Here is a 12,899-nt window from a genome sequence, read left to right as displayed (position 1 = left end):
AGGGTAGTGCACAGGCAGCTCCAGAAAGAGGTGCTGCCAAGTTCCTTTTGTAATTGCTCTAAGTTGTGATTCAGAGAGACTGCTGTGGCTGTTACTCGACTTGAAAGCTCCACATTGTCAAGGGCCACGGGCAACTTCTTTGAATGAAGGAAGTCTGCTATAGATTTTGGCCAATCACAAAGGGAAAACTCTCTTTAAAAAGCAGCTCCATTTATGTTTACTGTAAGTGGGCACAGAGAAGACAAACTTTTCTTAGCCAGTAGGCAATGAGTCACACTTTTTGCTTTGGTGTGTCATGTGGTATTTTAGGTAGCTTCACATTTTATGTTCTATTCGGTTAAATAAAAATTCCTTACTTAAGAGAATAAGAGACTACTTCCGGATAATCTGTTTGACCTTTAAATATTGAGAAATTCTTTGCCTCTTGATTTTAGAGAACTAGTGACTTTCCAGCTCAGAGGGAGAGCAGGATCTGCCAGTATTTTCTGTGGTGTAAGGCAGAGACTGGTCACTCCATCTAATGCTGTCTGTCTCATCTCCTGTGTAGGAGCGGGATGCTGCACTCCAACCCTGGGGACTATGCCTGGGGTCAGACAGGGCTTGATGCCATTGTAACCCAGGTGAGGAGCTACCTTTTGAGGGTGTCTGTTCAGTGTGTCTCATGGTTCCACAGGCTTCCTGCTTTCCTTCTGCTACTTTCTGAAATGGCAGTCACTCTGCTTTCCCTAGTATTTTGAGCTTGTGGGTTTCCATTTTACAGAAGGAATAAATGGTTTATGGGTTTAGTTTAGCACCCATGTACCTTCTAGGTGCTAGGGACTTTTTGGAAGATGGCTTTACCTCCATAGGAAGAAAAGACTTCTATAACAAACAGTATTTTGTATTTTTGGCCTCTTGTTCAGTCCTATGAGTTTTTTATAAACAAGTGCTTCACAAAAGAGGAGGGTCTCCTCACATGTTGAAGCAGGGGTTTCTGCTAGTTGGAGCAAAGTAGGGGAAGGAAGCAGAGAAAAAGGTATTCCCATGCCATGTATAATTGCTCCCACTTATTTATGTTTATTTTAATTTAATTGGGTTTTCATTTCCCTTATGGATTGCTGAAGATAGAAAGCATGTCATTTATATCCAAATCTTCTCATAAGTAGTAATTTACCTATTTCTTGGCTTACTTTATGCTACTTTCCATACTCCCACCCTTTTTTTCTTCCAGCAGAATGAAAGTTTTAGAGCAGTTCAGTATTACTTTTTGTTCAGTTATAGTTTTATTCCTGACATCACAATCCTTATGCTGCCTCTGAAGTTGCTTTATGCCCAGAGGCGGACCTTGCAATGACAGTTTTATCTTTAGACTTACACTATTGTCACTCTGAAATTGTAAAGGAATTATGAGTGTTCTGGAAGCAGGAAAGAGGAAACCGAAGCCTCTCAGAGCCTTGCAGAAATAAGAGCAACTAACATTTCTTACATATGTACTGTTTATTCTCAGTTGGAGGAGCTCCCTCTCCAGGGATAATCTCTGCCACTTCTTCTTTTTCTTTTTCCTTTTTTGTAGCTTTTGGGACAACTGGAGAACACAGGGCCTCCCCCAGCTGACAAGGAAAAGATCACATCTCTTCCAACAGTGACAGTAACTCAGGAACAAGTTGGTAGGTTCAGTTCTATACTTACTCTGTCAACTTCTGATTCAAAATTCCAGCATCTTCCTATACTAAGGATCTTCAGGTGAAGCTATAGCACTCCTAAAATTCCTGCCTGGGTGTCATATATTTAAGATGTCTGCCTTTTCATTAGGGTTAGTCATGTTGATGCAGAATTGGACAAACCTTTTTTTAAATTATAAAGAGAAAGAAGGCTAAGTTAGGACAGTTGCTGATGTTGCACAGTTTTTAATAGAGAAGAGGGAGCTCCAGGGATAGACCATTTGGTGAAGGGTTATGTATGTTTGTTTGTTTGTTTTGAGGTAGGCTCCATGCCCAGTGTGGGGCTTGAACTCATGACCCTAAGATCAGGAGTTGCATACTGTACTGACTGAGCCAGCCAGACACCCATTTTTAATATAGTTGGAAATCATTATGATAAAGGACAGTTCAGAAAGTTACAGACTTTATCTTACGTTTTTAGTACATGCAAATCTGTATGACTTTAATCTTATGGGAACAAGGGAGTTTTTTGTTTTTACCTTTGGAATGTTCCTTTTTGGTTATTATTACTATTTTTTAATAAGCAGGTGTACAGTGTGTGCTCAGGATAGAAGTAGAGCCCATGCTTTGATGTTTTGTGGAGTCATTTTGACCTTGGTATGTAGATTTCCTGGGGCCCAGGAGAAGGGTCTACAAATGTTGAAGGCTGAGAATTTCTTTTATGAGCCAGTAAGTATTTCCTCAGCAGCCGCCATCTCCTTTTTCTAGGTGCCATGGAGGAGACAAAAGAGGTACAAGATAAGCCTTGATTTCTTGAAGAGCTTAGCAAGGAAACCAAGACTCAACTGAACTATTAGAAAACAGTATAAAAAATAGTATTGAGCAGATGATACAGAGAACGAGAAAAAATGGGGGGCTGGGAATTTGTTTCCTATTTACTTGCCTGATACAATTAGGTACTTTAGACACAGATATTATTTTTAAGCACTGAAGGAATTTAGTGACAAGGAACATTATATTGAACTAAGCAGTTCTTTCCCCACAAATTCCAGATTAAGTTAGAGAAGATTTTGAAGACAGGATAGGCCATCTTAGAAGGGTCATTTTGCTCAAGGAAAAATATGAACCAATGTGAGAATGTCAACATGGACATAGTGTCTCAATCAGGTATAAGGAGAGTCACCTTATTAGCCCTGAAATAGAATCTGGTTTGGGGTTAGTGGGAAGCGTGACTGGTTAGGGGCCAGTTTGTGTGGACCTTGAAACTGGCAGAGTAGTTAGGGCTGGATATTTTAGATAGGAGGCAGGTTTCATAGCTCCCCAAGTGGAGGATTGCAGAACTTTAGGTAGTCTTTAGAGATGATTAGTTTAGAGGTGGTGTCTCAAATAGATTGGAAGGCAAAGAAGGCAGAAGCAGGGATTTAAGGGGCTGCTGCCACATGTTGGGGGTGCAGCTAATGGTGGCAGTGCTGACAGACAGGGAGGGGTAGACTCAGGATCGTTTTGAAGAAAGGCTTTCCTCACTGATTGCATAATAGGATAAAGAAGGGAAGAAGGTCAAACAAAGAGTACAGAAGGTTTTGCAGCTGGGGAACCACAGAGCTGGTGCTGCCATCTGGCAGGGGTGGGGGAATTGTGAGCAGGCCCCAGTTGGGTTATGGAAGTGATGTGATATTTTTAATTTTAAACATGTTGATTTTGAGTTATCAGCTGGGAATTCAAGTAAAGATGAGCTGGGGATTGCTGTGAAGCTAGTATTAGGGAAAAGTAGCTGGTTGCAAAGCTTAGGAAAATTTGGAGGGTTGAAAGCTAGGGTCGAGGATACTACCTGGGGGATTGTTCCAATAGACCAGACATTAAGAAATAATAGCTAGAATTGAGGTGAAGGTGTTAGGGAATAGTGGAGAGGGAGGAGTAAATCTATTAAGTGGTAGTCTCACTCCAGATCCTTGACTGCTGCTATGGGCACGTCGCACACCCTGGCCACTGGAGAGAGAGACTGTCTGGTATTGTTAGCCAGACTTGGGAAACTCTTGACTCCGCTGCCTGGTACTCCCAATTTAGTTTGCGGCTGTTCCTCACAAAGTGTTTCTTGTCTCTGGACTTGGAACCTGAGCTTTCCTTGGGCTTTGCAATTCTGCAGCACCACCTCCTGGTATAGCTTTTAATTAACAACTTGTACAGAGGCTTTAGGACAACCACCCTGAAAGAGAATGCAGAGTGTGGAAAATAGCAGGGTAAAAGTGGCTTGAGATACTAAGAGGCCCCTTTTTTTCCCTAAGTAGACACTTGAGTCACTTATACTAAGTAGAAACTGCTAGAAGTCTATCACACGTCTGGGAAGATGTTTTTCCTTTTTCACTTAGCAAATAATCTAAGCCTGGGGATATTTTTTTCCAAGTCTTGACTTTGAAAAGTAGACCTTAATAATTTCTATGCAGTCCTTACCTAAGCCCATTCATGTCCCTGTCTACTATCATGTCCTCCCGCATTTTGAAATAAAATTCCTGCTTCCTACCTTCTCCAGTGGCTCGGATGCACTTTGTATTTTTTCTTTATGCATTCCTTTGGTTAAAGACTGGGCTGGTTTTTTCTTCTTTCCTTTTGCTCACTTACTTTAGAATGCATTTCCTCCTCCAACAGATATGGGTTTAGAGTGTCCAGTGTGCAAAGAAGATTACACAGTTGAAGAGGAAGTCCGACAGTTACCCTGCAACCACTTCTTCCACAGCAGTTGTATTGTACCATGGTTAGAACTGGTGAGTATAGACAGCTGTCGTATGTGATGGGCTGTCTCTGCCAGTCCCATCTCTTCATGGGAGCGGGGGGAGGCGGTGGTTTGGAGTTCATAGAAAACCAAGCAGAGCAGATATTAGTCCCTGGCTAATTCCTGCTGGTGCCATTACCGTTTTTTAGATCACTGTGTGTTTGGAACTTCTCTGACCACTAGTTACCAAACCACAGCCTACAGGTCCTGGGCCTGCCACCTGTTTTTGTAAATGAACTTTTGTTGGAACATAGCTACGCTTATTTGTTGACAGTTGTCTATGGCTACTTTTGTGCTGTGTCAGCAGAGTTGAGTGCTTGCAATATAGGTGGTATATCCTATGAAGTCTAAAATATTTACTATCAGTCCCTTCACAGAAAGTTTGCTGACCCCTGCCATCTCAGGCCACTTTCTTTATCTCTTTCTTTCTTTATTTTTCTTTTCTTTTCTTTTTTTTTTTTTTAAGATTTTATTTATTTATTTGAGAGAGAGCATACATGTGGAGGGGGGATTTGGGGAGAGGGGAGGGAGAGGGAGAAGCAGACTCCCCACTAAGCAGAGAGCCCGACACAGGGCTCAATCCCAGGACCCTGAGATCATGACCTGAGCTGAAGGCAGACGCTTAACTGACTGAGCCACTCAGGTGCTCCCAGGTCACTGTTTCTGGTTAGTTCTGTTTGGTGATGTGTGGTAGCTGTTGTTAAGTTGCTGTCCTAGAATTCTCTCTGGCATTTCTGTTTAAATTCTTTCGAAGATGTCCTGGTGTTATACCTTCGAGCCCAGCATGCACTGTGTGAGAATACATGCCCTTTCTGTTTTTCTGCCTGCCAGCTCTCAAGATTTCTTAAAGTGTTTAGCATTTCCAGCTTCTCAGGTCATGCTATTTACTAGGCATTTTACTATTTACTATTTACATGGTATCTTTGTGTTTCAGCACGACACGTGTCCTGTATGTAGGAAGAGCTTAAATGGTGAGGACTCTACTCGGCAAACCCAGAGCTCTGAGGCCTCTGCAAGCAACAGATATAGCAATGACAGCCAGCTACATGACCGATGGACTTTCTGAAGCTAAAGCCTGCATCTGAGCCAGGGCTGTGGTAGTCTTCTTATCACAGCTGTCAATTGTATCAAAACAAAAAAATAGTAGGTGGATTTAGGAATTGCATAAGAAACCCCAACCCATAATATTAATGCAGTGAGTGTTTTTCTTCTCTAAATTTAAAGTTAGTATCTGCAGATGGAATCGTATCTACAACCAAATGCCTCTTATTCCTGAATTCAGAGTGATACTTTTTTAAGTGTGAAACTTGATTATGTGGGTTTCCCCCGCCAGAATAGAATCACTTTACCTTAAAGTCTAGCTAGGGTCCCACTATCTGTCATGTTCTCCTGTAGTGGATGTTACCACCTCCTTCTCTAACCTCTCCCCTATCATTAGTATATTTTATAGTACATGCAGTGGAACCACAGCCCTAAAGTCCGCTGATACAAAGTCTTCCTGTTTTAATTGTACAAAAGCATCTACTCTTGGCCACAGAAGCCACAAAGCAAGAACAGATTAATTCAGGAATCTGAGACTAATGATTTTGTTTTGTTTTGAATTCTCAGAAAATCAAAGGAAAATTAGAGTGGGGAGGAGAAAATGGCTGATCATTGTACTCTTTGATTTTCTCATTTTAATTTTTAAAGACTACTTCACAAGGTGCAGTTTCTGCAGAAGCCAACATGATATATCTTAGGAATCTTAAATTGGTGGGAATCTGATTCTGGTTCCCTTTTGAAAATGGGTTGGGCAGCATATAGGCACAGAAGAAAAGGCATTTGAAATCTTTGGTTCTGAGGTTCCTTTAATAACCCCCAACTCATTGTTTACTGCCTTTTGTCATGGAGACCTTAAGATAATTTCCCTCAGAAATAGAATTATTTCATTACTGCTTCTACAGCCAATTCACTGTTTTTAGTAATTCATTGGCCTTCAGGAATTGAGATTTCACATTGTCTCATTTTAATTTTTTAAGCCCTTTTATCATCTCTGAAATCTTTCTGTTCTGCTTGATTCTGGTTGTACTTGGAATCAAACTGATTATTGTGATCATGCCTAAAACAGCTTGGCCTTGGAGAGGTGGGCCTTCTATTTTCAGCCTAACAATGTCTCATTGCACATGCACATGCTCTTTGAAGCATTTAAGTGTTTAAAGTTGAATAAATGAAGAAGATCAAGAATGTTGTTGGAACTTCAGAGTCTCAAAAGGAAATGATGGGGGCATGTAACCACTGTTAACTCAGCATAGAGGGTGATGGGGGCTCCATTTGTCTGGTCACATCAGTCCTTCACAATTTGGAATGATTTGAACAGGAAGGCCACTCTTTGGTGAGTGTCTTTCTTGGATCGGAGTCTTTCTTCAGTTTTTGCTGACTATCATACACTGGTTTTGGGGTGAAGGAAGGGGGTTAGGGATATCTTTGTACTTTGGTAGAAGATAAAGAAGTAGGGGAGGGAAGAGAGAAAGTGGGAGAGTGGCTTGCTGAATTAACAGCCTGCCTGTAGAATTGTGACCGTAAGGTCTGATTCATGTTGGGCCCAGGGAACCAAAGATGTTTTCTCCTCTGCCTCTTATGTAATATCTCTGCAGAGATCATTTTTTGGAGAATGTGAGCTATTTACTATGGGTATCAGTGTGTATCCTGAAACTACAGATTGGTTTGAAGGTGGAGGGAAGCTTGGGGAGAGGGGTGAGAGGTAGATTCTGAATATTTTTTTTTTTTTTTTTAAGATTTTATTTATTTGTCAGGGATAGAGGGAGAGAGAGCGAGCGAGCACAGGCAGACAGAATGGCAGGCAGAGGCAGAGGGAGAAACAGGCTCCCCGCCGAGCAAGGAGCCCGATGCGGGACTCGATCCCAGAACACTGGGATCATGACCTGAGCCGAAGGCAGCTGCTTAACCAACTGAGCCACCCAGGCGTCCCAGATTCTGAATATTTAATTGCCACTACGTAGATGGAGAAAGGCCATGCTGAAGTTGGAGCACATCTCAGTTTTCAAGTAGAATAGTGTCCACTTTCTCAGAAAAATTATGACAGCCAGAAATTATTGTCTCTCTGTTAGAGTCTAGAGATGCCAGGACAAACGATTGTATTTTTACTATGACTAGAAAACTAGAGAACCAGAAAGGATCTGAGTAGCTCACAAAGGGTCAGAAACAAAGTATTGGATTAGGGGGTTACTTTTTCAATACACAGAATAGTGTCAGTCTCAGTTATCTGAGATTTTGATAACTTTCTTTGCTCTGATAGAGGCCACGAGGCTCCTTTTGCTATTTCCTGTATCCTTTCCACTTAATGATTCTGTAGCATTTCTTCCTAGGAGCTATCTTGGAGTTTAAGGTTAATTTAGGTTAAGGAGTGTACTAGGGTTCTCCAGAGAAACAGAATCAGCAAGGCAGTAAAAGGTGTGTGTGTGTGTCTGTGTCTGTAAAGAGATTTATTATAAGGAATTAGCTTGTGTGATTAAAGAGGCTAAGAAGTTTTAAGAACTTCAGTCACCCAGCCAGTTGATCTTAGGGTGTAGTTGTAGTCTGATTCCAAAGGCCTGAGCACTAGGAGAGCCAGTGGTATAAATTCCAATCCAAAAGCTGGTGGAAGTTTTGAGACCAAAGAAAAGCCAGTTTGTTTGTTTTTTTAAAACATTTTATTTATCTGCGAGAGAGCAGAGAGAATGGGAGAAGCAGACTCCCTGCTAAGCAGGGAGACGGGAGCAGGGCTTGATCCCAGGACCCCGAGATCATGACCTGAGCCAAAGGCATGTAGTTAACTAACTGAGCCACCCAGGTGTGCTGAAAAGCCACCTGTTTTAGTTTGAGTCCAAAGGCAGGAAAAGATGAATGTCCTAACTCAAATAGGCAAGGGGACTTCTCTCTCTTGCTACTGGAGTATCAGACATTGTGTTCTAGTTGGGCCTTTAATTGCTGGGATGAGGCCCACTGACATTGAGGAGAGCAGTCCACTCTAATTAGGCTACCAATTCAGATGTTAATCTTACCAGATATACCCTCACAGACACACCCAGAATAATCTGTGACCAAATATTTAGGTACTCCTTGGTCTGGCGAAATTGACATAAAATTAGCCATCATAGGAGGGAAAGTAGAAATGCACAAAGGGAGACAAAGCATGGGACTCTTGATCATAGGAACGAATTGAGGGTTGCTGGAGGGGAAGACGGCTGAGGGGTGCCGGGTAACTGGGTGATTGACGTTGAGGAGGGTATGTGTTGCAATGAGCACTGGGTATTATATAGACTGATGAATCACAGACCTGTACCCCTGAAACAAGTAATACACTATATGTTAATTAATTGAATTAAAAAAAATACAGAAATGCACACAGCAGAGTGATACCCATCCCACTTAAGTTTTGCCAGATAAACAGTGTGTCTCTATGAGAAATGTCTGCTTTGATTAGAGACCTCAGTAATAGGGTTGAAAAGTAGAAGAAATACATATGCGTCAAGGGCAAATTTGCTGTGTGCAACGTACCTATTTTTTCCTTAACCAAAATTAACCTGGAAGTCTGAGATGCGTCCCATTCTAGGAAGAAACATTGCAGATTCATTGATCTAATACCGGAACATGGCTTGGGTTAAGAGTTAGTTTTTAGGAATGTCTTGCTCTTAAATGTTTCAAACAGTTTTGGATATAGTGCCCAAGGCAGAGGGCTGCATAATCCGTACTTACATAACTTCATTCCTATACAGTTGGAAGGTTTACAGACTCAGGAATCTGGAGCCTTGATAGGAGTCAAAGGAGAGATGATTTAATTCTTCCTGATTGTCAGAATAGGAAACAGTTGCATTTTCTGATCTTTAACCCTTACACTTGAGGCCTTTATGTTCATATTAAATGGCCTGTGGATTCCATGCAGAGCCGAACTTGGCTCTGCCAAGATTATTTTGTTTTGTTTTTGAGAAAGAGAGCATGTTCACACAGTGGGGGAGGGCAGAGCAAGAGGGGAAAAGAGCGTGTAGCGTGGAGCCCAGTGAGGGGCTGATTTCACAACCCCAAGATCAAGATCATGACCTGAGCCAGTTAAGAGTCGGAGGCTTAACTGACTGAGCCACCCAGGCACCCCAACAGATTTTTTTCTTGTTTATGAATGACTTTTCTTCTTTATCTTCCCTTTGCCCACTATAGTTTGAAAATAGAGGGGTGCCAGGGTGGCTCAGATGGTTAAGTGTTTGCCTTTGGCTCAGTTCATCTCCAGGGACAGGGATCGAGCCCCACATTGGGCTCTTGGCTCAGCAGAGTCTGTTTCTCCCTCTGTTTCTGCTCCTGCTTGTGCTCTCTCTGTTCCTCAAATAAATAAATAAAATCTTTTAAAAAACTTTTTTTTTTTTATAAAGAGGGAAGAAAACTATTTTGTTAGCACATAATTAGGAGGGAATGTCCTAGAGATTGGTAAGCTTACAAGTTGGGAACTGAAAAGGCAAATCCTTGCTGGCCTCCAAGTGATGATTGCTTCTTGGGTAGTTTCCAGGGATTTGTTCAACTCAGGTTCCTACAGGTTAGCTGGCTGGATAGAACTGGGAAGTTGGGTGGGAAGAGAAGAGTGGTGAACATTTAGCTGAGATCTCGAACGTCTTTAACACTTTTTTTTTTTTTTTTAAGATTTTATTTATTTATTTGGCAGAGTGAGAGATCACAAGTAGGCAGAGAGGCAGGTGGGTGGGGGGGTGGGAAGCAGGCTCCCTGCTGAGCAGAGAGCCCGATGCGGGGCTCAATCCCAGGACCCTGAGATCATGACCTGAGCTGAAGGCAAAGTCTTTTTTTTTTTTTTTTTTTTTTTTAAAGATTTTATTTATTTATTTGACAGAGAGAGATCACAGGTAGGTAGAGAGACTGGCAGAGAGAGAGAGCGGGAAGCAGGCTCCCTGCTGAGCAGAAAGCCCCATGTGGGACTCGATCCCAGGACCCTGAGATCATGACCTGAGCCGAAGGCAGCGGCTTAACCCACTGAGCCACCCAGGCGCCCCTGAAGGCAAAGTCTTAACCCACTGAGCCACCCAGGTACCCCAACACTTTCCCAGCTGGGAGCAGGAAGAAAGAATAACTCTGCCTTTAAAAATTCATTTTCCCTCAGAATTCCTACTGCCAGTTCCCTAAAGAGTTGGGAAACGGGGAAAATCCAGAATGGCATTTTGTCCCTGTTGTTGTAACTCCTGAACTCTTCCTTACAGTGTTTTAATTTATAAGAAAAAGGTGCATCTCTAGGCAAGAGATGCGGAGACGGCTATAAATGAAATAGCTTCCTTAGCTTATTATAAATTTTAGTTGTCAACATTTGCAGCAATTGAACAAGTGCTTATTAGATGTTTTCTTTGAGCAGTACACTCTCTGGTCCAATAATTATTTCTCAAGTTCGAAGGAAGTTTTCTGGGGAAGAATTTGTTTTTTCCCCCGATAACTCTCACTTTGGTTTAGTAGCTAATAGGAGAAAAAAAGTCCTTGTTTATGTCTTTGTGTTTCACATTTGTATGTGTGTGTGTGAGAGAGAGAGAGAGAGAAAGAGAGAGGATATGTGCGTTAATGGATATACGTATAGATGCACATATCACAGTAGAGGAAGAAAGGGATGTGGTGGCCACTGGCATAATGTTAGCAGGTACAGCAGAGGGCTGGAGCCTCAGTGCAATTCTCTCATTATACATATACTTCAGGCCCTTTTGTTTCCATAGTTCTCTCTTATGGGGCATTGTTGGCTTGGTTGCCAGCCAGACATCCTGCTATATGGTATGAGGCCCAAGGGATTCACTGGAGGTAAAAGCCTTGTCATTTCTAAGGGTTGAGGGGAAAAAAGGCTTTGAGGATAGCCTTTCTCTGTTTCTGTAGTAGTAGAACACAAATACGATTATCTATTGCTTTTTATTTTTTTTTTCTTTCTTTTTTTTTTTTAAGAAATTACTGTTACCAAATTGACTTTTCTCTTGACCTTCTGCATGCTTCAGTTTCTTTCAATCTGATATCCACTTGCTCTTTCCTCAAGCAAATTATATCAGTCTTAACAAAAACTAATCAGGAGGGAACCGTAGTATGTGTCTGTTTCAAACAAAAACCAAACAGCCTTTGGGGTGTTGGAAGGGAGGGGCTCTTCAGACTTGGTTGTTAGAGCAGATCTAGGCTAGCTGGTGATGTCTGTGAAGGAAGATGATTTTAGTGGGAGGAGCAGGATAAATAAATAGTAGCTTGAGAGGAAAGCCCTCTTCGGTTTCTGAGGTAAAGAGGTGGGAAGATGAGAATGCTTTTCATCAGAATAAACCAACAGGGATTTGGGAGTTAGGAGAGTAGACTTTTTTTTTTTTTTTTTTAAGATTTTATTTATTTATTTGAGATAGAGAGAGGAAGAGAGAGCACAAACTGTTGTCAGAGGCAGAGGGAGAGGGAAAAGCAGACTCCCCACTCAGCAGGGAGGCCGATGTGGGGCTCCATCCCAGGATCCTGGAATTATGACCTGATCCTAAGGCAGATGCTTAACCAACTAAGCCACCCAGGCATCCCTGGAGAGAAGACTCTTATTAAGAGTTTCCAGAATGAGTCTCACATAAGTTCTGAGGCAGGAAGTTGAGAGAATGTATCACAAGTGGCCATTGTGTGGGGGGAATCATAGCTAACTGGAATGTCAGTGCCTTAGCACTCAGGCCAGGAACCACAGGGCTGCTCCAAGGTTTAAAGTAAAATGCATAGAATACAATGTGTACAACTAGAGATATTTTCTAGGATCCAAGTAGAACCCTTGTCTTAACCAAAGGACATAAGGTTTTGATCTTCCCTGCCAGATAAGTGGAATTACAGACATTCAGCTCTAAGATTATATACATATAAACTTTGTAAAGTTTTGACAAATTGCTCTTAGTTGGTGTCCACGGAAGTAGAGTCTGTGTTTGTTGCCTTTCCCCTTTCAGTGGGATATCTGTGACTCATGGGATATAAGCTTGTGCTTCTTTACCTTCTCTAATAAGGTGTGCTGTTTTTTTAAGGTCCAATAATTATTAGACTCTTCACAACATGAAGATAGCTATGTTTTTTTCATCAAAAGGGTATCTTTTAATGAAAAAAATACATAACAAAAAGCTGCTGTGATTTGCTTCCAGTGATGCTTTTTTAAATTAAGTGTTTTTTTTCCCCTCAAGAATCTACACCCCGGGGCGCCTGGGTGGCTCAGTGGCTTAAGCCGCTGCCTTCGGCTCGGGTCATGATCTCAGGGTCCTGGGATCGAGCCCCACATCGGGCTTTCTGCTCCGCAGGGAGCCTGCTTCCCTCTCTCTCTCTCTCTCTCTCTCTCTACCTGCCTCTCTGCCTACTTGTGATCTCTGTCTGTCAAATAAATAAATAAAATCTTTAAAAAAAAAAAAAAAAAAAAGGATCTCTACACCCCATGTGGACCTCAAACTCAGGACCCTGAGATTAAGAGTAATGTTTTTCCAACTGAGTCAGCCAGG

At 41.9% G+C, this 12,899-nt stretch overlaps 1 protein-coding gene across 2 annotated transcripts in view; it reads left to right on the top strand.

Moving 5' to 3' along the window:
- RNF115 (ring finger protein 115) overlaps positions 1-6,630 on the top strand; it is a 72,017-nt gene extending 65,387 nt beyond the window's left edge. For both annotated transcript variants that reach the window (XM_059138568.1, XM_059138569.1), the window contains 4 exons: positions 548-620; positions 1,553-1,646; positions 4,284-4,399; positions 5,342-6,630. In XM_059138568.1, the coding sequence (XP_058994551.1) occupies positions 548-620; positions 1,553-1,646; positions 4,284-4,399; positions 5,342-5,473 (415 nt within the window). In that variant the 3' untranslated portion in view covers positions 5,474-6,630. The remainder of the gene's footprint in view (positions 1-547; positions 621-1,552; positions 1,647-4,283; positions 4,400-5,341) is intronic.
- The last annotated feature ends 6,269 nt before the right edge of the window (positions 6,631-12,899 follow it).

The sequence above is a fragment of the Mustela lutreola genome, chromosome 10, assembly GCF_030435805.1.
Source record: "Mustela lutreola isolate mMusLut2 chromosome 10, mMusLut2.pri, whole genome shotgun sequence".
Lineage (NCBI taxonomy): Eukaryota > Metazoa > Chordata > Mammalia > Carnivora > Mustelidae > Mustela > Mustela lutreola.
This window is presented reverse-complemented; position numbering and strand designations above follow the sequence as displayed.